Source organism: Gorilla gorilla, chromosome 6 (genome assembly GCF_029281585.2).
Source record: "Gorilla gorilla gorilla isolate KB3781 chromosome 6, NHGRI_mGorGor1-v2.1_pri, whole genome shotgun sequence".
In the NCBI taxonomy this organism is placed as follows: Eukaryota; Metazoa; Chordata; class Mammalia; order Primates; family Hominidae; genus Gorilla; species Gorilla gorilla.
The window spans coordinates 84,423,364-84,444,958 of NC_073230.2; the positions used below are offsets into that span (position 1 = coordinate 84,423,364).

The 21,595-nt window shown below is 52.7% G+C and overlaps 1 protein-coding gene across 2 annotated transcripts; it reads left to right on the top strand.

Annotated features, from left to right (window-relative positions):
* The first annotated feature begins 410 nt into the window (after window positions 1-410).
* On the top strand, window positions 411-20,779 carry SSC4D (scavenger receptor cysteine rich family member with 4 domains). 2 transcript variants are annotated; one of them, XM_004045622.4, is made up of 11 exons: window positions 411-724; window positions 5,592-5,790; window positions 9,080-9,115; window positions 9,531-9,836; window positions 11,325-11,402; window positions 12,288-12,602; window positions 14,783-14,860; window positions 16,229-16,303; window positions 16,419-16,730; window positions 18,073-18,150; window positions 19,739-20,779. In XM_004045622.4, exons 2-11 carry the CDS (start codon window positions 5,658-5,660, stop codon window positions 20,053-20,055), a joined length of 1,728 nt encoding a protein of 575 aa, XP_004045670.1. In that variant the 5' UTR covers window positions 411-724; window positions 5,592-5,657; the 3' UTR covers window positions 20,056-20,779. The 2 variants fall into 2 exon arrangements, with proteins under 2 accessions (XP_004045670.1, XP_055248793.1); XM_055392818.2 differs by lacking the exons at window positions 9,080-9,115; window positions 9,531-9,836.
* The last annotated feature ends 816 nt before the right edge of the window (window positions 20,780-21,595 follow it).

Below are 21,595 nucleotides of genomic sequence, written 5' to 3' on the forward strand. Positions count from 1 at the left end.
TTGATTGAGCCTGGGAGGCGGAGGATGCAGGGAGCCGAAATCGTGCCATTGCACTCCAGCAGCCTGGGTGACAGAGAGAGACTCTGTCTGAAAAAAAAGAAAAAAGAAAAAAAAAGAAGGCAAAATCAGCAGCCCCCGAGTGAGGTTGTGAGGTCCTGTCTATGTGGGAAACCCACTCCATACACTGTGGCTCCTGGGACCATTTCCAAACCCTCAGCTGAGATGTGGGTCGGGACATCATCAGGCGGGACTCCTGGGCTGGATCAGGGCTACCTCCAAAGATCAGGATGCTTGGCTGCCCTGCAAAGGGGTGGAGACCTATCCAGGCCTTTCTGAAACCTGAACCCTGGGGTGGGGGGGCTGTGGGGGGAGGAGGGGCTGCCTGGCCTTGAGAGTCCTTGCCTCCCCCAACCACATAGTTCCGCCTCCACCTGGGTGCCCTTTTTCTGGGGCCGCTCCAGCTGGTGCCGGCCACCTCCACTCCCCTTTGCTTCTCGCTGTCCCTAAGGTCGGATGGGGACGGGCTGGGGCCACCAGCCAGCTCCATGGACAGGGACTTTGCCTCTGCTCACCTTCCAGCTGTGGAAAGAAAAGAAGAAACGCCTGTGTTGATTTCCATTTGGAAGATCCTTCCTCCTCCTAAACTTCCAGGGGCAGACAAAGTGATTCGATCTTGGATTGACTGTAGAAGAAGGGACAGAAAGAGCCCAGAACATTCCCCCAGGTATGAATCCTTCGCTTTTGCTGGAGTGTTTGTGCGTGTGTGCGTGTGCATGCGTGTGTGTGTGTGTGTGTGTGTGTGTGTGTGTGACAGACAGAGAGAGACAGAGGCAACCATTTCCCACTGGTCAGATGGGAAATTGTCCTTGTTAATCTCTCAAGCCCCTTCTGGCTGCTGTTTTCTATGATTCTGTAGCCATCACCTTGATTCAGTCACTCAACAAACATTTCCTGAGTATCCACCCTGTGCCAAGTGCAACCACTGAATGAGATCTGGTTTCCACCCTCAAGGGTCTGCAGTCTCGATAGAGAAACAGTAATGATAACAATAGGTACCACACCTAGAGTGGGCCAGACACTGGGCTAAGCCTTGTGAAAACATTTGCTCATTGAACTTGGCAAAAATGATAAGGGGTAAGTGGATCACGAAAGCCATTTTACAGATGAGAACAGTGAGGCTTTGCAAGTTGAAGGTCATACAGCTAGGAGATGGTGGAGCTGATGCTGCAATATGAACCGCTGTGTTAGGCTGCCGGCTGTACTGTAGAAAATGTAGGCAACAGATGGACTCAGAAAGGGATATGAAGGGATGGGAGGGCTTTCAAGAGCCCTAATCACCAAGGACAGGGAGGGATGAAGGCTCGTCTTGCCAGTGTTCCCTTGGGCGTGAAGCAGGAGCAGACTGGAGGGGCCCACCTTGGAGCTGGGAGGGTAGGAGGCAGGCTTGGCGGAGGGCTCTGGGGTCACCTGGGATTTGAAATCTGTGGGGATCAGGATCGGGGGTCCTTCTCTCTCACGCCTGGGCTGAGGTGGCAGGGGATAGAGGTGGGGAAGCTGAGGATTCCTGGCAGGGTCTCTGGAAGTTGCCTGTCCCCAGGGTGGGGGCTGATCTGGCCTGGGGGGCCAGTATCCCAGCAGCCTGAGAAGTGGGTGGCACCGAGGCCAGGAGGCAAAAGGAGGCCAAGATAACTATGTGCCCCCCTACAACAAGCAAAGACTGGACTGTGTCTTTCCCCCTCCTCATGGTTCTCAGCTCCCATCTCCCAGCTGTCCCCAGTCCAGGCAGAAGGAGGACAAAAGGTGATTATTCCACTGGGGGCCGTCCTGGGCCCCATGAATGGGGTGTTGAAATCCCTGTGTCCGCATCCAGATAGGCTTTCATCTTCTCCCCAACCAGACTTTGTACACCAGGGCAAAGGTAAAGCCAGAGAGAGGAGGGGGTTGGAGGGACGGTGGGGAGCTCCTTCTGGGACAAGCACCCATGTCCCCCAGTCCCACTCTCAGTGTAGCCCAAACAGAACCATCCTCTCCACCACCGCCTCCTACAAAGTCCCCATCAGGGTGGCGGGGAGCCAAATGGATGCTCCTAGCTCCCTGACCCCCAACACCAAGAGTAGCCCAGTCCTGCCAGTTCAGTCTCCCACATATCCTTCGCATCTCTCCTTCCTCTCTGCCTCCTATGGCCTGGAGTCTGGACAACTGCATCAGCCTCTAAACCAGCTTCCCATCTCTCCCCAGCCAACCAGTCCACAGTCCACACAATGCATCAGACCCTTGCTAAAAGTCTGCAAGAAAAGGGGACGTGAGAGAGGCTTCTGGGACGCTGGTTACATGGTGTGAATGCTCTTTGAGCTCTAAGCTCATGGTTTATGCACTTTTTTTTTCTTTTTAGTTAGAGACAGGGTCTTACTCTGTCATTCAAGTTGGAGTGCAGTGGCATGATCATGGCTCACTGCAGCCTTGAACTCCTGGGCTCAAGTGATCCTTCTGCCTTAGCCTCCCAAAGCACTGGGATTACAGGCATGCACCACCATGCCCAGCTAATTGTTTTTTAGTTTTGTAGAGATGGAGTCTCACTATGTTGCCTAGGCTGGTCTTGAAATCCTGGGCTCAAGAGATACTCCCTCAATTAGCTGGGCGTGGTGATACCCGCCTGTAATCCCAGCTACTCAGGAGGCTGGGGCAGGAGAATCGCTTGAACCTGGAAGGTGGAGGGTGCAGTGAGCCGAGATTGTGCCACTGCACTCCAGCCTGGGTGACAAGGCGAGACTCTGTCTCAAAAAAAAAAAGAGATCCTCCCGCCTCAGCTTCCCAAAGTGCTCACAGGAGTAAGCTGCCACACTTGGCCTAGAGTTAATTTAAATCAGGGCCAAGCCTGGTGGCTCACACCTGTAATTCCAGCACTTTGGGAGACCGAGGCGGGTGTATCACTTGAGGTCAGGAGTTCCAGACCAGCCAGGTCAACATGGGGAAACCCCGTCTCTACTGAACGTACAAAAATTAGCCGAGTATGGTGGCACATGCCAGTAATCCCAGCTACTCGGGAGGCTGAGGCAGAAGAATTGCTTGAACCCAGGAGGCGGAGGTTGCAGTGAGCTGAGATCAGGCCACTGCACTACAGCCTGGGTGACAGAGGGAGGCTCTGTCTCCAAAAATAAATAAATAAATAAATAAATAATTTAAATCAGAAGAAATGTGCCAATAAAATGAGAAAAATATTAAGTAAATCATAGTTACCATGACACACAAATACATAAAAAAAGTGAAGGAAGGTCTGAGAGAGTAAACGCTGCTTACAATGCTCGGCCCATTTTGGGTGGAAAGGCCTTGAAGATTTTTTTTTTTTTTCTGATTTAGGATTGGGGTATTAAAAACAAAAAAAGTGCAAGACAGGAGGATCACTTGAGGCCAGGAGTTTGAGACCAGCCTGAGTAACACAGCACGAGAGCCCATCTCTACTAAAAAGAAAAAAAGAAAAATAATTAGCTGGGTGTGGTGGTGCGAGCCTGCAGTTCCAGCTCCTCAGGAGGCTGAGACGGGAGGATCCTTTGAGCCCAGGATAGGGAGGTTGCAGTGAGCCATGATCATGCCACTGCACTGCAGCCTGGGTGACAGAGTGAGACCCTATCTGTAAAAAATAAAAAATAAAAAAATTCTTTAAAGTAAAAAAAATTAATTAATTAATTTGAAAGGGAGACTTTATATTGTTCTGATAAACGGAAAACCAGAGTCCTTTTTAGAAGGCATTGTACAATTTAAAAAGAATTATTGAAAATAAAACAATACATGAGTATCTATATCCTCCCAAATTAAGTGGGTTGCTGTCCGTGGCACCAATACTATATTTCGAATGCACAGACCAGGTGCAGTGGCTCATGCCTGTAATCCCAGCACTTTGGGAGGCTGAGGCATGTGGATCACCTGAGGTCAGGAGTTCAAGACCAGCCTGGCCAACATGGCGAAACCCCATCTCTACAAAAAATGAGCCAGGCGTGGTGGCGGGTGCCTGTAATCCCAGCTACTCAGGAGGCTGAGGCAGGAGAATCGCTTGAACCCGGGAGGCAGAGTTTGCAGTGAACTGAGATCGCACCATTGCATTCCAGCCTGGACGACAGAGCGAGACTCCATCAAAGAAAGAAAAGAAAAGAAAGGAAAGGAAAGGAAGAAGGAAGGAAGGAAAGAAAGGGAGGGAGGCAAGAAAGGGAGAGAGGGAGGGAAGGAGGGGCAGAAGGAAGGAAGGAAAGAAAACAAAATCAAATGTGCAGCCCTGGAGGATAATCTCTGAGTCCTTGGGCTGGTCATGGTTTGGGCCGAGCCAACCCTGCCAACCCCCTCTCCCACCATTTGCCCTCTTCACACATCCTCAGCTACAGCCATGACCGACTCCTCATGCGTTTCCATCCAAGCAGCATCTTTCTCACCTCCCAGCTTTTGCCTCTGCCGTTGTCTCCACTCAGAATGCCAAAGGCAAGTGGAAATGTCATTTTCCCCTGAAGCTGACCCCTCTAGGAAGTAAACACTTGGAACTTTTTTCTTTTTCCTGCAGCCTTGGTGCAAGTGATCCTCCTACCTCAGCCTCCCCATTAGCTGCGGCTACAGACATGCGTCACCATACCCGACTCATAAAAAAGAAATGTTCTGGGCCGGCACGGTGGCTCACGCCTGTAATTTCAGCACTTTGGGAGGCCAAGGTGGGCGGATCCCTTAAGGTGAGGAGTTCGAAACCAGCCTGGCCAATATGGTGAAACACCCTCTCTACCAAAAAAAAAAAAAAAAAAAAAAGAAAGAAAGAAAGAAAGAAAAAAAATACATATATATATATCATTAGCTGGGTGTGGTGATGCACGCCTGTATTCCCAGCTACCCAGGAGGCTGAGGCAGGAGAATCACTTGAACCTGAGAGATGGAGGTTGCAGTGAGCCGAGATTGTGCCGTTACACTCCAGCCTGGCCACAGAGCGAGACTCTGTCTGAAGAAAAAAAAAATCTACTAATTTTTGTATTTTTAAAATTTAATTTTTTTCTTTTTGAGGCAGAGTCTTGCTCTGTCACCCAGGCTGGAGTGCAGCAGCATGATCTCAGCTCACTGCAACTTCTACCTTCCGGGTTCAAGAGATTCTCCTGCCTCAGCTTCCCGAGTAGCTGGGATTACAGGTGCACTCCACCACACCTGGCAAATGTTTGTATTTTTGGTACAGACGGGGTTTCACCATGTTGGCCAGGCTAGTCTCGAACTCCTGACCTCAAGTGATCTGCCTCCCTCAGCCTCCCAAAGTGCTGGGATTACAGGCATGAGCCACCGCAGCCGGCCTAATTTTTGTATTTTTTGGTAACAAACAGGTTTTCGCCATGTTACCCAGGCTATATCTTGATCTCCTGGGTTCAAGCGATCCACCCGCCTCAGCCTCCCAAAGTGCTGGGATTACAGGCATAAGCCACCACACCCGGCCTCATTTTTAAAAACTTTTTGTAGAGATGGGGTCTCACTATGTTGCCCAGGCTGATCTCGAACCCCTGGGTGCAAGCAATCCTCCCACCTCGGCCTCCCAAAGTGCTGGGAGGCCCAGCAACATTTGGGATCTTTAATTTCAGATGTTCCAACTGTGACTTCTCCCTGGCGCCTTGATGGGAGCATCTGAAACACCCTTCACCATCTAGATGCACAAGGAAGCAGAGATGCTAATTGGTCCCCAGCTGGATGAGAAGCGCTGGGGGTGGAGGTTGGGAGATGGGAGTGCTGCCCCTCCCTTCCTCCCCCAAGCCCTGTCTTTCCTTCTCCTCCTGCCACTGGGTGAGTCCTCCCCTGTTAGCCCTTGCCACTTCCTCTTTCTGAATCTCAGTTGTCCGAGCTGTAACTTTATAGTAGGAGGGGGGTCGTGAATGAGCTCGTTCCTGTTGTTCTTTCCAATGCTGACCTTTGCCCAGAGTTGACAAAAGAGCTAAGAGTCTGAGTTTGGGGAATGAAGGGCTCAGTACTGGAGGTGACAGGTAAATGCACCCATGGAATGGGCAGTTAGGGGACACTGGGCACAGGGAAGGAGAGAAAGAGGGTGCGCTCTCCAATGGCTGTTGGAAAGACAGCTGGTAAAAGAGATGAAATCAAATGACCTAGGGACTATCCAAACATAAGAAGAAGGCCGGGCTCGGTGACTCACACCTGCAATCCCAGTACTTTGGGAGGCCAAGGCGGAAAGATCACCTGAGATCAGGAGTTTGAGACCAGCCTGGCCAACATGGTGAAACCCGCGTCTCTACTAAAAATACAAAAATTAACCAGGCTTGGCAGCACGCACCTGTAATCCCAGCTACTCAGGAGGCTGAGGCAGGAGAATCACTTGAACCTGGGAAGTGGAGGTTGCAGTGAGCCAAGATCACGCCACTGCACTTCAGCCTGGGTGACAGAGCGAGACTCTGTCTCAAAAAGAAATAAAGATAAATAAATAAATAAGAATAAGTTGAATCAGCCAGGCACGGTGGCTGTCGCCTGTAATCCCAGCACTTTGGGAGGCTGAGGAGGGCGGATCATGAGGTCAGGAGTTCAGGACCAGCCTGGCCAACATGGTGAAACCCCGTCTCTACTAAAAATACAAAAAATAGCTGGGCATGGTGGCGGGCGCCTGTAATCCCAGCTACTCAGGAGGCTGAGGCAGGAGAATTGTTTGAACCCAGGAGGTGGAGGTTGCAGTGAGCTGAGATTGCACCATTGCACTCCAGCCTGAGTGACAGGGCGAGACTCTGTCTCAAAAAAAAAAAAAAAAAAAGAAGTGGAGTCTCAGTTTCTTCATCAGCAAAATGCATACACAAGTACAGGCTGCAGGGGGTGGTTATAAGGAAAGTGTCAGAACTGTCATACTTGGACCACAAGTGAGGAATTATTTTCCGGCTTTCCATTTTGCCTGGTAGGCAAATTTCACTTCCCTGTTTCCTCTCCCACCTCCACTCTCAAGCATCGTGCTCAGAACTGCATGATGAAGAAGAGTGTGGCTGTCTGGGTAGTCTCTCAGCTCTACCCTTGATTTGCTATGTGGCCCTGAGTAAGTTGTCTAATCTCACTAACCCTGAAGTTGCCCTGTCTGTAAAATCCTGCCTAACTTATAAATTATCCTAATGATTAACTGAGTTTGCCTAAAGAAAACAATGAAGGCCGGGTGCAGTGGCTCACGCCTGTAATCCCAGCACTCTGGGAGGCTGAGGCGGATGGATCACCTGAGGTCGGGAGTTTGAGACCAGTCTGACCAACATGCAGAAACCCCATCTCTACTAAAAATACAAAATTAGCCAGGCATGGTGGTATGCCTGTAATCCCAGCTACTTGGGAGGTTGAGGCAGGAGAATCACTTGAACCCAGGAGGGGGAGGTTGCAGTGAGCAAAGATGGCACCATTGCACTCCAGCCTGGGCAACAAGAGCGAAATTCCGTCTCAAGAAAAACAAAAAAGAAAAAAAGAAAGCAATGAGGACATACATGATGGCTGAAGCAGAAAGACTCAAGGCCAGGCAAGGTGGCTCACACCTGTAATTCTAGCACTTTGGGAGGCTGAGACGGGAGGATCACTTGAGGCCAGGAGTTCGAGACCAGCCTGGGCAACAAAGTGAGACCCCTGTCTCTACAAAAAATTAAAAAATTAGGCCAGGAGCGGTGGCTCATGCCTGTAATCCTAGCACTTTGGGAGGCTGAGGCAGGCGGATCACTTGAGGTTAAGGGTTCAAGACTAGCCTGGCCAACATGGTGAGACCCCATTTCTACCTAAAAAATATAAAAATTAGCTGGGTGTGGCGGTGTGCACCTGCAGTCCCAATTACTCGGGAAGCTGAGGTGGGAGAATCACTTGAACCCAGGAGGCAGAGGCTGCAGTGAGATGAGATCATGCCACTGTGCTCCAGCCTGAATGGAGTAAGACTCTGTCTCAAAAAAAAAAAAAAAAAATAGCTGGGTAGGGTGGCAGGAGCTTGTCCCAGCTATTCTGGAGGCTGAGGCGGGAGGATGGATTGAACTCAGGTATTGGAGGGTGCAGTAAGCTATGATCATGTCACTGCACTCCAGGCTGGGTGACAGACTGAGACACTGTCTTAAAAAAAAAAAAAAGAAGAAGAAGAAGAAGAAGAAGAATGAAGTAGAAGGACTCATCTAGGTAAATCTTTAGGGAGGGAAATATGATGAATCCCAAAGCCAATTTACACATTTAAGGTGGAGCTACTGAACATCTGCTGAGTACCAGGTTCTGAGCGGAGAGTCTGGGGACACAGAGTTGAGACAGGCATGGCCACATTACCGGAGAAGGCCCTGATAGAGGCCTGGGTATGTGGTGTCCAGGAATTCAGAGGAAACAGAGAGCACTTCTAGCTGAGGGCTCCAGGATGGCTTCCCAGAGGAAGGGGCTCCAAGCTGGGAATTGAAAAAAGCTCTTGCCTAGGTGTGTTGGCTCACACCTATAATCCCAGCACTTTAGCAGGCCAAAGTGGGTGGATTACCTGAGGTCAGGAGTTCAAGACCAGCCTGGCCAACATGGCGAAACCCCATCTCTACTAAAAATACAAAAATTAGCTGGACTTGGTGGTGTGCACCTGTAATCCTAGCTACTCGGGAGGCTGAGGCAGAAGAATCGCTTGAACCCCAGAGGAAGAGGCTGCAGTGAGCTGAGATCGTGCCATTGCACTCCAGCCTGGGTGACAAGAGTGAGACTTTGTCTCAAAAAAAGAAAAGAAAAGAAAAAAGGCAAGGCTGGTCAGAATGGTTAGAAGATTCTAGAAGGTTTTGTAGTGAAAGCTCAGGAGCTGAGACTCCTGTAGGTAACAGGGGTCATCATGGGATTTAGCATTAGTTTGAGATGTGCAGATCTACAGATTTACACCCGCAGATCTCTCTAGGTTGGCCCAGGGACCACTAGGAGAGGGGTGAGGCAGGGAAGCCAATCAGGACAGTCAGAGAAAGAGACAATGGGGCTTTGGCAAAGCAGGGGTACTGAAGTCCAAGAAGACGGGGGTAATGTTGAGGACTGTGGGAGTTGGGGGGTGTGTTCCTGGGACCAGGGAGCCATGGTGTGGGCAGAGGGGCCAATGCTCTTCCTCACTCTGTTTCAGCCAGCACCCTACAGCCCACTCCACTGCCCTTTCAAGGTAGGTGCCCCACCCCGCCCTTCCTCACCCTCACCTGTCCGCCAGGTACTCCAGCCTCAGACAGGGAACCACAGGAAGTGATGACTAACCAGCCCCCCTTGACTCTAGATGCCCCCATCTCAGGGGAGCTGTAGTCTCCCCATTTTCCAGAAGGGATTGATCCCAAGGTTCCCATGGCTTCATGGCAAAGCGGGTAACCTGGCTGGGTCCCGTAGTGTACGTCTGTGATCCTAGCGCTTTGGGAGGCCAAGGCAGGAGGATCACTTGAGCCCAGGAGTTTGAGACCAGCCTTGGCAACATAGTGAGACCCCGTCTCTACCAAAAAAAAAATAATAAAATAAAAGGACATCCTGGAGTGGGCATGCTGGAAGTTGGACTCAGTGACCCCCTGGTGCCAGCTCCACCCTCTTCACAGAGCTGAGGCTGGTGGGGGGCCCCAGCCGCTGCCAGGGCCGCCTGGAAGTCATGCACGGTGGCTCCTGGGGCAGCGTCTGTGATGACGACTGGGACGTGGTGGACGCCAACGTAGTGTGTCGCCAGCTGGGCTGTGGCCTGGCACTGCCTGTGCCACGGCCCCTCGCCTTTGGCCAAGGCCGAGGCCCCATCCTGCTGGACAACGTGGAGTGCCGCGGGCAGGAAGCTGCGCTGAGCGAGTGCGGCAGCCGCGGCTGGGGCGTCCACAATTGCTTTCACTACGAGGATGTGGCTGTCCTGTGTGATGGTGAGTGGAGCCCTGGGACCTGGAGGGACAGACAGACTGTGGCAGGCAGCAGGGCTGTAGGCTAGATAAATGAAGGGACTTCCCACAGGTAAGGCTGTTCCATGCAGATCAGGCCAGAGGCTACAATGCCTGGTGCCAGGGAAGAACCCCAGCCTGGGTCCCAGGGATTCTTCTGGGTCATTGCCTGACCCTGACCTTGGACCAAAAGAAAACCAGCACTACTGCTTCTATGTAAGGCTTTGATTGTCCCAGCAGAGCCCCTCTCCCTTTAAAAAAAAATTTTTTAGAGATTTTGGAGATGAGGTCTCACTCTTTGGTCCCGACCAGAGTGCAGTGGTGTGATCATAGCCCACTGCAGCCTCAAACTCCTGGGCTCAAGGGATTCTCCCGCCTCAGTAGCTGGAACTACAGGTCCAAGTCACCCCACTGGTTCCCCTCTCCTAGTTTTAAAACCAGACAATCAGCCGGGCATGGTGGTTTATGCCAGTAACTCCAGCACTTTGGGAGGCCACGGTGGCAAGATTGCTTGAGCCCAGGAGTTTGAGACCATCTTGGGAACATAGTACCTTATCTCTACGAAAAATCAGAAAAATTAGCAAGGTGTTGGGGGGGGTCCCAGCTACTTGGGAGGCAGAGGAGGGAGGATCGCTGGAGTCTGGGGGGGTCAAGGCTGCAGTGAGCCGTGATTGTGACACTGCACTCCAGCCTGGGTGACAGAGCAAGATCCTGTCTCAAAAAACAAAGAAAAAAACGACTATTGGGGTCACACTGGCCATGTGCTCCACGTGGCATAGAGCTGCAGCGGAAACTGAGAGCAGTGCTTCTAGTTTTCAAGAAAATCAGGGGGTCTCATGAAAACACAGATTGAGGCCCAATCCCAGAGTTTCTGATTCTGCAGGTCTGGATGGGGCCTGAGAATCTGCATCGCTAACAGTTCCCAAGGGAGGTGAACTGCTTTAAGAACTGTGCTTCAGGCTGGGCACGGTGGCTCATGCCTGTAATTCCAGCACTTTGGGAGGCCGAGGCAGGTGTATCACCTGAGGTCAGGAGTTCAAGACCAGCCTGACCAACATGGTGAAAACCCGTCTCTACTAAAAATACAAAAAATTAGCTGGGCATGGTGGCAGGCACCTGTAATCCCAGCTACTCAGGAGGCTGAGGCAGGCGAATTGCTTTAACCAGGGAGGCGGAGGTTGCAGCGAGCTGAGATTGCACCATTGCACTCCAGCCTGAGCGACAGAGCAAGACTCCATCTCAAAAAATAAAATAAAATAAAAAACAACAACAAAAACCGTGCTTTAGAGGAGTCCAGGACTCTGGTGTGGACCCTCTCCTCTCATACCCCAGTGTTCCTGGCTGTGACTCTTTGTGTGGCCAGAGGCTCTGGCGGCAAGCACCTTATGGGTCCATCCTCCTGCCCCTTAAACACCCCGTGGTGTGAGGATGGAGAACAGAAAGACCCCTGTATCCACTTCACTTCCTTTCCAGAATTCTTGCCAACGCAGCCCCCAACAAGGAAGATGTTAACCAGTAGAGCACCTCCTATGACACTGCCGAATGGAAAAAGTACGTAAGCATAATGTGGGCACCACCTGGGTTTTGGGAGAGGAGTCTCTCACACCCTACCCTAGGCAGTGGGAAGACAGGGATTACAAATTGAAGATGTAAAGTTGGAGAAAATGGCTGGGCACGGTGGCTCACGCCTGTAATCCCAGCACTTTGGGAGGCCGAGGCCAGCGGATCACTTGAGGTTGGGAGCTCCAGACCAGACTGGCCAACATGGTGAAACCCTGTCTCTACAAAAAATACAAAAATTAGCCAGGCGTGGTGGCACATTCCTGTAGTCCCAGCTACTTAGGAGGCTGAGGCAGGGGGATCACTTGAACCTGGGAGGCAGAGGTTGCAGTAAGATCATGCCACTGTACTCTAGCCTGGGGGACACAGTGAGACCCTGTCTCAAAAAAAAAAAAAAATAGAAAATGAATGGGCGGTGAGACTGGAGCTTAATCTCACAGGAAGGTCAGATGAGCCCAAGAATGATGATCATGACTAGAACAAGAAAATGAAAAGTGCTCTAAAAGAGGGACAGTGAAAGAGGCAAGGAAGTCCAGAGGTGGAAGAGGGTCCCGTTCCTCAGGAGATCAGGGAAGGCTTCCTGGAGGAAGAGGTGTGGGGCTGTATCTTGAGGATGTCATTTGCAGTAGATGAGAAGGCAGCACGTCCCAGGCTGCCAGGAGACAGGGAGCAGGGTAGGGGGGGTTGGTTTTAGGCAGAAATGATACGGTGATCCCACAAGCTACCCCCAGTCTGGACCAAGGAGGCGGTACCCTGGGCAGCGGGGTGAGCAGATACCCATGGGTTGTAGGTCCCGGGACACCGGGCTGCCCTTGTGGTGCGGACGGGGGCAGAGGCCAGTGGGAGATGCGCCCTGCCCCCCGCCCCCATCCCCAGGTGAGGGCAGCGTACGCCTGGTAGGGGGCGCGAACCTGTGTCAGGGCCGAGTGGAGATCATGCACAGTGGCCTGTGGGGCACCGTGTGTGACGACGACTGGGGGCTGCCGGATGCCGCTGTGGTCTGTCGTCAGCTGGGCTGCGGGGCGGCCATGGCCGCCACCACCAACGCCTTCTTCGGCTATGGCACCGGACACATCCTGCTGGACAACGTGCACTGCGAAGGCGGCGAGCCCCGCCTGGCAGCCTGCCAGAGCCTGGGCTGGGGTGTGCACAACTGCGGCCACCACGAGGACGCGGGAGCGCTCTGCGCAGGTGCGGGCTCTAGGGGCGATGGGCGGGGCCGGGGCAGGTGGGCGGGGCCCTGTGGCAATGCTGGAGGAGGAGGCTTCGGTGGGGAGGTGGATGGGGGGGGGGTGTTTTGGCTGTCTTGATGCTCCCCAGAGCTCTCCAGGCAGCATCCAAAATTACTTCTATCTCAGTCCTGTTCTAGAAGTGCCTCCGAATATCCCAGAACTCCTTGTGGTACACTCCATGGCTATGAGACAATATTGCACTAATCCAGTCTGGCCAACATGGCAAAAATTAGCCGGGCGTGGTGGTGCATGCTTGTAATCCCAGAGACTCGGGAGGCTGAGGCAGGAGAATCGCTTGAACCCAGGAGGTGGAGGTTGCAGTGAGCCGAGCTCACGCCACTGCACTCCAGCCAGGGTGACAGAGACAGACTCCGTCTCAAAACAAACAAACAAAAAAACTGTACTATTGCTTCACCAATACTCGAGAATTCTATAGCAATATCCCAAGAATGCCTCCAGAATGTTCCAGCAAGTACTGTTCCTGGACCACTTTAGAGTAACACTCTAGGATAACACTCGGAGTAACACTCTAGAATTGCCCCAGAGATATTCCAGAATTCTCTGATGCTCACAGCATTACCTAGCACACCCCTCTGTCATCCTGATGCTCTAATAATAGTATTTTCTCCCCACCTAGGCCCTCTCCAATTTGGGAGGGTTTCTCAGCAAAGAGGAATAGGGCCAATAATGCTATTTCACAGATGGACTCTGCTCTGTAAGAGATAAAGTGGTTGCCTACAACTCATAACTCATAGCAAACTAAGGGCTATCATTCCCAGTGTACAGGTGGGAAAGCTGAGGCCCAGAGAGTCAGAGCCTTGCCCATGGTTACACAGTTAATGCAAGGCAGGCAAGCCCCCAAATCGAGGCTTAGTCCAGGAGGGTTTTTGGCTTCCCTCAGCAAAGAATTTAAGGGCCAGCTGGTGTTAGCAGCTTTCATTGATGCGGCAGTGCACAGCAGCAGCAGAGGTCCTGCTCCTTGCTGAGCAGGGCTACCCCATAGGCAGTGTGCCCAGAGTAGCAGCTAAGAGGCAGGTCTGCGGTCGTAATTCTATTTACTTTCAAGTATATGCAAATTAGGGGGTGGATTATGCAGATATTTTAAGAACTAGAATGGTAAATTTTGGGTTGTCTGCGTTGCCAGGTAACTCCAGGTGTTGCCACGGCAATGGTAAACTGACATGGCATACGGGTGGGCGTATCTCATGGAGAGGCACTCCCACCCCATCCCTGTTTTAGCTAGTCCTCAATTTGGTCCGGTGTCTGAGCTCCACCTCCTGAGTCGAGTGAGTCCTCCCTCCTGCCCCATTCCCCACTCAAGAGATTAGTTGTTTTTTTGTTTTTTGTTTTTTCACTTTAAGAGGGGCTGTAGGAGGGCAGAAGTCTGTCTCAGTGAGCCCTGACAGAGCCCCTGCTAACCCTGGGCATGGCCCTTGCCCTGCTAGCCCTGTTTTCTCTGTAAGAGGGTGATAATGGGCTGGGCGCGGTGGCTCACGCCTATAATCCCAGCACTTTGGGAGGCCGAGATGGGCGGATCGCATGAGGTCGGGTGTTTGAGACCAGCCTAGCCAGCATGGTGAAACCCCATCTCTACTAAAAAAAATACAAAAATTAGCCAGGCGTGCTGGCAGGCGCCTGTAATCCCAGCTACTCAGGAAGCTGAGGCAGGGGAATCGCTTGAACCTGGGAGGCGGAGGTTGCAGTGAGCGGAGATCGCACCATTGCACTCCAGCCTGGGTAACAAGAGCGAAACTCCATCTCAAAAAAAAGAAAAGAGGAGGATAATGAGAACTCAGGCCTGTGTATGGTCCTCCCTCATGGGCAAGGCCTTCTGTACTCCATGTCTGTTGGACACAGAGGACTTCTGATGAGAACATGGGACATTGGAGAGAAATGAAAGCGTGTCTGTTGACAGCCCTGTATAAACTGAAGTGTACACCTCACAGCACAAGTGAATTACAACCACTATCAAAGTGGGGACAGGCCTCCTTGGAACCCCGCTGCGGCTGGGCCACCAGCCCTGGAAGTAACATCTATTCTCTCCTCCAGGCAGACCCTCTTATCCTCCCCTGACAGCCCATGGCTGACCAGAGACCAGAATCTCAGCCTCTGACCCTGCCCCCTTCTCTCCTGCCCTAGGCCTGGGTCCCCCAACGCTCACAGCACTGCCATCCTCAGCCACAAAAGAGGACTGGGCTTGGCAGACAGATCCGTCCGGTAAAGAGCTCAGCCCTCCAGGCGGGAATGGTAGGGGTATGGTGGGTACGGCTGGGAACTGGGAAGAATGTTCTGGATTCACAGGCGGGGGCCCTGGCTAACAGGCCAGGGCTTTGGCCAGATGGTGCAGAGGTGGGTGAGACAATTATGAGCAGACGGAGCAAGGATGATGAAACTCAGAGCTCTGAAAACTTCAGCGGGGTGGGAGGAGGCAGTAAGAGATTTCTTCAAAGCACAGAAGTAAAATTTGGGATGTGGGCGGTGGCTCACTCCTATAATCCCAGCACTTTGGGAAACAGGCGGGAGGATCTGTTGAGGTCAGTTAAAGACCATCCTCGGCAACGTAGCTAGACCCTGTCTCTAAATATAAATAAATAAATAAATATCTTATATATATTATATATATCATATATATTATATATGTGTATATATGTAAATATGTGTATATATTACATATATTTATATATTTATATATATCATATATATTATACATATATTATATATATATATATTATACATACATATATTTAAATTGCCAGGCATAGTGGCTCCCGCCTGTAATCCCAGCACTTTGGGAGGCTGAGGCAGGTGGATCACTTGATGTTGGGAGTTCAAGACCAGCCTGGCCAACATGGTGAAATCCCATCCCTACTAAAAATACAAAAATTAAAAATAAATAAATAAAAATACAAAAATTAGCCGGGCGCCTGTAATCCCAGCTACTTGGAAGGCTGAGGCAGGAGAATTGCTTAAGCCTGGCAGGCAGAGGTTGCAAAGAGCCGAGATTGCGCCACTGCACCACAGTCTGGGCGAGACAGAGCGAAACTCTGTATCAAAAAAAAAAAAAAAAAAAAAAAAAAAAAATTAGCTGGGCATGGTGGGTCGCACCAGTCCTAGCACTTTGGAATACCGAGGCAGGAGGATCGCTTGAGGCCAGGAGTTCTAGGCTGCAGTGAGCTATGATCGCACCACTGCACTCCAGCCTGGGCGACAGAGCAAGACCCTGTCTCGAAGTTAAAAAAAACTTTTTTTCAATGGGATGATGCTGAGATTGGGAATTGAGAGACCTTATGAGGGGGTCAATTGAGATGAAGGTTGAGTCAAGGTTAGCAGTGCAATTGGAATTAGGATAGGAACTATCCCTGGGCCTGAAGTCAGGATAATACCTAGAATTAGCTTTCGGTTCATTCAACCAAGTTTCCCGGAGATCCCAACGCGCGCCAGACAACGTGGTGACTCTGGGGTTGCAGCTGAGTGGGGGTACGGGTGTGGTAGGGTTGGGGGTCTTGGTAGGCGTCCCCGTGCCCTGCTGCAGGACAGAAGGCCTCCTCGCCCCCTTCGAACGCCCTAGATGCCCTGTCTCCACAGCTACAGGAGTTGGCCCCCAACCTTCCCGGGAGACGGCCCTGCTCACCACCGCCGCCTGGGCCGCGGGGAAGAAAAGTAAGTGGCGGTGCCCTGGGTCTGCGGGGGGTGGGGAAGGGTAGGGCTGGGGCTCTGCCCGGGAGCCGGCAGCCCCAGCCCAGCCCCTCTGGCCGCGGGCTTGTGCGCCCCGCAGGTGGGCGGCTGCGGCTGGTGGGCGGCCCGGGTCCGTGCCGCGGCCGCGTGGAGGTGTTGCACGCCGGGGGCTGGGGCACCGTGTGCGACGATGACTGGGACTTTGCGGACGCGCGCGTGGCCTGCCGCGAAGCGGGCTGCGGGCCTGCGCTGGGCGCTACGGGACTGGGCCACTTCGGCTACGGCCGCGGCCCCGTGCTGCTGGACAACGTGGGCTGCGCCGGCACCGAGGCTCGCCTGAGCGACTGCTTCCACCTGGGCTGGGGCCAGCACAACTGCGGCCACCACGAGGACGCGGGAGCGCTTTGCGCAGGTGAGGCTGACAGCGAAGGTGAGGCTGACAGCGAAGCTGAGGCTGACGGCGGGGCCGCACACTGCGGCGTGGGAGGGGCGGGGCGGCGCCACGCGCGAGGCCTCTCTGCGGCACTGCCCGCCGGGGAGCATGCGCACTCCGCAGAGGGGCGGGGCCGGAACGGAGAGCCTTCTGCAGTGGAAAATGGGGCGGGGCCTGGGGAGCGCCGCGTGGTGCAGCTGTGAGGGGCGGTGTCCGAACGTCAGGGCTAAGGCCGATCCCAGTTCGAGAAAGGCATCAAGTCCGTAAAGGGTGGGGCCGTTTGCTCCCGGCTAAATCTAGACCCAGCAAAACTCTATTAAGCAGAGAGTGGATCACCCTTACCAGAGCTAGCGTGTGACCTTTGGGCGGAGTCAATGGAAAGGGGTGTTTGCAGTTTGGCAGAACATTGTGAAATTCATTGATTGTTGTGGGAATTGATATCTTCACCCTCATTTGGTGCCCCAGGGCTGGTAGGCCCTACTTCCCATAGTTTTGGCCACAGAGGGTTCTGTTTTGGGGCCAAGGTTTGGAGAGGCACAACACCTATTTCTTTTTTTTTTTCTTTTGAGACACAGTCTTGCTCTGTCACTCAGACTGGGCTGCAGTGGCACGATCATAGTTCACTGCAGCCTTAAACTCCTGGGCTCAAGCTATCCTACTCCGCTCAACCTCCAGAGTAGCTGGGACCACAAGGGGCATGCCACAGTGCCTGGCTAATTTTTGAATTTTTTTTTAGAGATGAGGTCTCACTGTGTTGCCCAGGCTACTCTCGAACTCCTGGCTTCAAGCGATCCTCTCACCATGACTTTTTTTTTTTTTTTTTTGAGACAGAGTCTCAGTCTGTCACCCAGGCTGAAGTGCAGTGGCTCACTGCAACCTCCGCCTCCCAGGTTCAAGCGATTCTCCTGCCTCAGCCTCCCGAGTAGCTGGGACTACAGGTGCATGCCACCACGCCTGGCTAATTTTTGTATTTTTAATAGAGACGGGGTTTCACCATGTTGGCCAGGCTGGTCTACGAACTCCTGACCTCAGGTGATCCACCTGCCTCGGCCTCCCAAAGTGCTGGGATTACAGGTGTGAGCCACCATGCCCGGCCTTACTTTGACCTCTTAAAGTGCTGGGACTACAGGTGTGAGCCACTGCACCCACTCAGTGACACAACCCGCATTTCTGATCAAGGGGAGCAGTTCTTCAGGAAACTGTGAAGTCCTTTTTGTCCCTAGGACAGGCTTTCCTGGGGAGAGCAGGAGGGGACCTGGCCCTAAGGAACATGCTTCCCATTGTGAGAGCCACCTCTTTATCTCTGTCCTTCCTGAACCAGGCCCAGAGGAGCTGGGACTGCAAGTCCAGCAGGATGGTTCTGAGACCACGCGGGTGCCCACTCCTCGGCCCAGGGACGGTAGGTGCCCATAATCCCCTGAAAGTGGGTGGAGGCATCGGGGTCTTAAGGACCTGGATTGGGGGAGGTCACAGCCTAGGTTATAAAGCTCAGCAGATTCACACCGGGACCTGGAAGTCTTGTCCTTTTTGTTGGTCTCAGGCCTCCTTTGTAGGAATATGGTGTCCAGAAAGAAGGAGGTGAGCTTTAAACTACAGCAATCTGAAGATTTCTAGAGGTGAGATCAGAATGAGGGGATAAGGATCCTGTCCTGAGCAGAGCAATGAAAAAATTCAGAATGTAGTTCTGGGAGCCCAGGGGGGTGCGGGAGACCGTGATGACCTTCAGGGGACACAATAGGATGTAACAGAGTCTCCAAACAGCCGGCCTGGGGCTGGGGTACTGGGATTATGAACAGAGGACTAGAGAGAGAGCAGACATGAAGCACCCAGTACACGTCGCGGATCACTCAAAAACGTTTGCACGCTTTCTCCCAGTCCTGAGACTATGGGTCTGGACTGATGCTCATCTTATTTATTTATTTGTTATTTTATTTTTTTGAGATAGAGTCTTGCTCTGTCACCCAGGCTGGAGTGCAATGGCGCAACCTCCACCTCCCAGGTTCAAGTGATTCTCGTGCCTCAGCCTCCCCAGTAAGTGGGATTATAGACATGTGCCACCACACCCAGCTAATTTTGTGCGTTTGTATTTTTAGTAGAGACAGGGTTTCACCATGTTGGCCAGGCTGGTCTCGAACTCCTGACCTCAAGTGATCTGCCAGCCTTGGCTTCCCAAAGTGGTGTGAGTATAGGCATGAGCCACTGCGCCTGGCCCCATCTTATATATGTTTGAGACAGAGTCTTGCTCTGTCATCCAGGCTGGAATGCAGTGGCACAATCATGGCCACTGCAGCCTTGACCTCCTGGGCTCAAGCAATCCTCCTGCTTCAGTCTCCCAAGTAGCTGGGACTACAAGGCACACACCACCACACCCGGCTAATTTTTGTTTTGTTGTTTTGTTTTGTTTTTAGAGACAGGGTCTTGCTATGTTGTCCAGGCTGCTGTCCGGCTTCTGGGCACAAGCAGTCCTCCCTCCTCAGCCTCCCAAAGTGCTGGGATTGCAGGCATGAGCCACCACACCTAGCGCCAATCTTCTTTTTTGTTTTTCTGAGATGGAGTCTCACTCTGTCACCCAGGCTGGAGTGCAGTGGCACGATCTTGGCTCACTGCAAGCTCCACCTCCCGGGTTCATGCCATACTCCTGCCTCAGCCTCTCAAGTAGCTGGGACCACAGGCACCCGCCACCATGCCCAGCTAATTTTTTGTATTTTTAGTAGAGACGGGGTTTCACCCTGTTAGCCAGGATGGTCTCGATCTCCTAATCTCGTGATCCGCCTGCCTCGGCCTCCCAAAGTGCTGGAATTACAGGCGTGAGGCATTGTGCCCAGCCAGCGCCAATCTTACTTTAATTTCATGTGTCTGCCTTCATCTAGCGGCTCCTAGGGCAGTGCTCAGAGTGTCTCAGACCTCTCTTTACTCCCAACCTCACCTAGCTTGGGAGTGGCCTGGCATGGACCAGCCCCTTCCAACCCAGCCCTGTCCCCCCACAGGGCATCTACGTCTGGTCAATGGAGCCCACCGATGCGAGGGACGTGTAGAGCTCTACCTAGGGCAACGGTGGGGCACTGTCTGTGATGATGCTTGGGACCTGCGGGCAGCCGGTGTCCTGTGCCGCCAGCTGGGCTGTGGCCAGGCCCTCGCAGCCCCTGGCGAGGCTCACTTTGGCCCAGGCCGAGGCCCCATTCTCCTGGACAATGTCAAGTGCCGTGGGGAAGAAAGTGCTCTGCTGCTCTGCTCTCACATCCGCTGGGATGCCCACAACTGTGACCACAGCGAGGATGCCAGTGTCCTGTGCCAGCCTTCATGACCCAGCCCGCTCTGCAGACCACCTCTTCTTCTGGGAGCTGTGACCTGCCCTTCCTCCTCCAGGATGCCCTCCTGTTGTGATGGCTACAGTTCACTTTGCCCCTCCTTCCCTTGCCTGGGAGAGAGCCTACCTAGACAGTGCAGTCCTGCTTGGGGGAGCCTGGCTGTACCCCCGTCCACTTACTGCGTGACCTCAGCCTGTCATCGACTGTTGTGAGCCCAATTCAGTGAAAGCTCCTGTGGTTTTGCTCAGCCAAAACCAAAACGAGGGGAAGAGGATGATTCCTAACTCTTCTGTTTGGTGGAGCTCTTTTTACAGCACCAGACCCTGCCTTCCTTGACCTAGATCCAGGAGGCTCAGGGGCTCTTTAAATGGGGTATCTCCTCTTCCCCCAACCCATCTTGGGATCCCCAAGAAGAGGGAAGGCAGGAGGGGCCTGCAGCTCCTACCTTGGGCCCTCAGGGGCTGCAGAGGAACCTGGGTCCCTGTCCTGCCCTGCTCCGCGAGGGCCTGGACTAACTCAGATGGTGCTCGGCTGGACAAGGGGACTGGGGGAGGGGCCAAAGCAGGGACAGTGGCCCCTCCCTGCAGCTGGAACCAGCATCTCTGATTTATGCCGTCTCCACCACAGAGCCTCCACTTTGCAGGAGCAAAGAACCCTGGGGGCCTGTATCCACCGGTTCATAGGTGCCAAGTCAATAAAGCATTGTCCCCCGTCTCTTATAACTGCAGTCACTGTTTGAGCACAAATGCATTCTCTGTGGCAGCAGGAAAGACTCTGGGCAGGGCTCTCAGGAGGAAACAGGGTTCGGAATGGAGGACAGTTCAAAAGCATCAACCAAGAGCTCTCAGCAGGTCCATCGCATCCTGGAAATGCTGAGTCACAGTGTCAGGCCTCCATGGCCCCTAGTGAGTCCCTTAACCCAACTCCTCTCTCCTTTCACATAGCAAAAGGAAGGGGCTTGCTCAAGGCCACATAGCAAGGCGTTGGAGTCACTAGAAGAGAGAAGAATTTTTTTTTTTTTTAAGACAGAGTCTCACTCTGTTGCCCTGACAAGTGCAGTGGCACAAACTCGGCTCACTGCAACCTTTGCCTCCTGGGTTCAAGTGATTCTCCTACCTCAGCCTCCTGAGTAGCTGGGACTACAGGCATGCGCTACCACACCCGGCTGATTTCTGTATTTTTAGTAGTGACCAGGTTTCACCATTTTGGCCATGCACTACCACACCCGGCTAATTTTTGTATTTTTAGTAGTGACCGGGTTTCACCATTTTGGCCATGCGCTACCACACCCGGCTAATTTTTGTATTTTTAGTAGTGACCGGGTTTCACCATTTTGGCCATGCGCTACCACACCCGGCTAATTTTTGTATTTTTAGTAGTGACCGGGTTTCACCATTTTGGCCAGGCTGGTTTTGAACTCCCAACCTCAGGTGATCTGCCTGCCTCGGCCTCCCAAAGTGCTGAGATTACAGGCGTGAGCCACCGCGCCCGGCCGTTTTTTTTTTTTTTTTTTTTAAGAGACCGAGTCTTATTCTG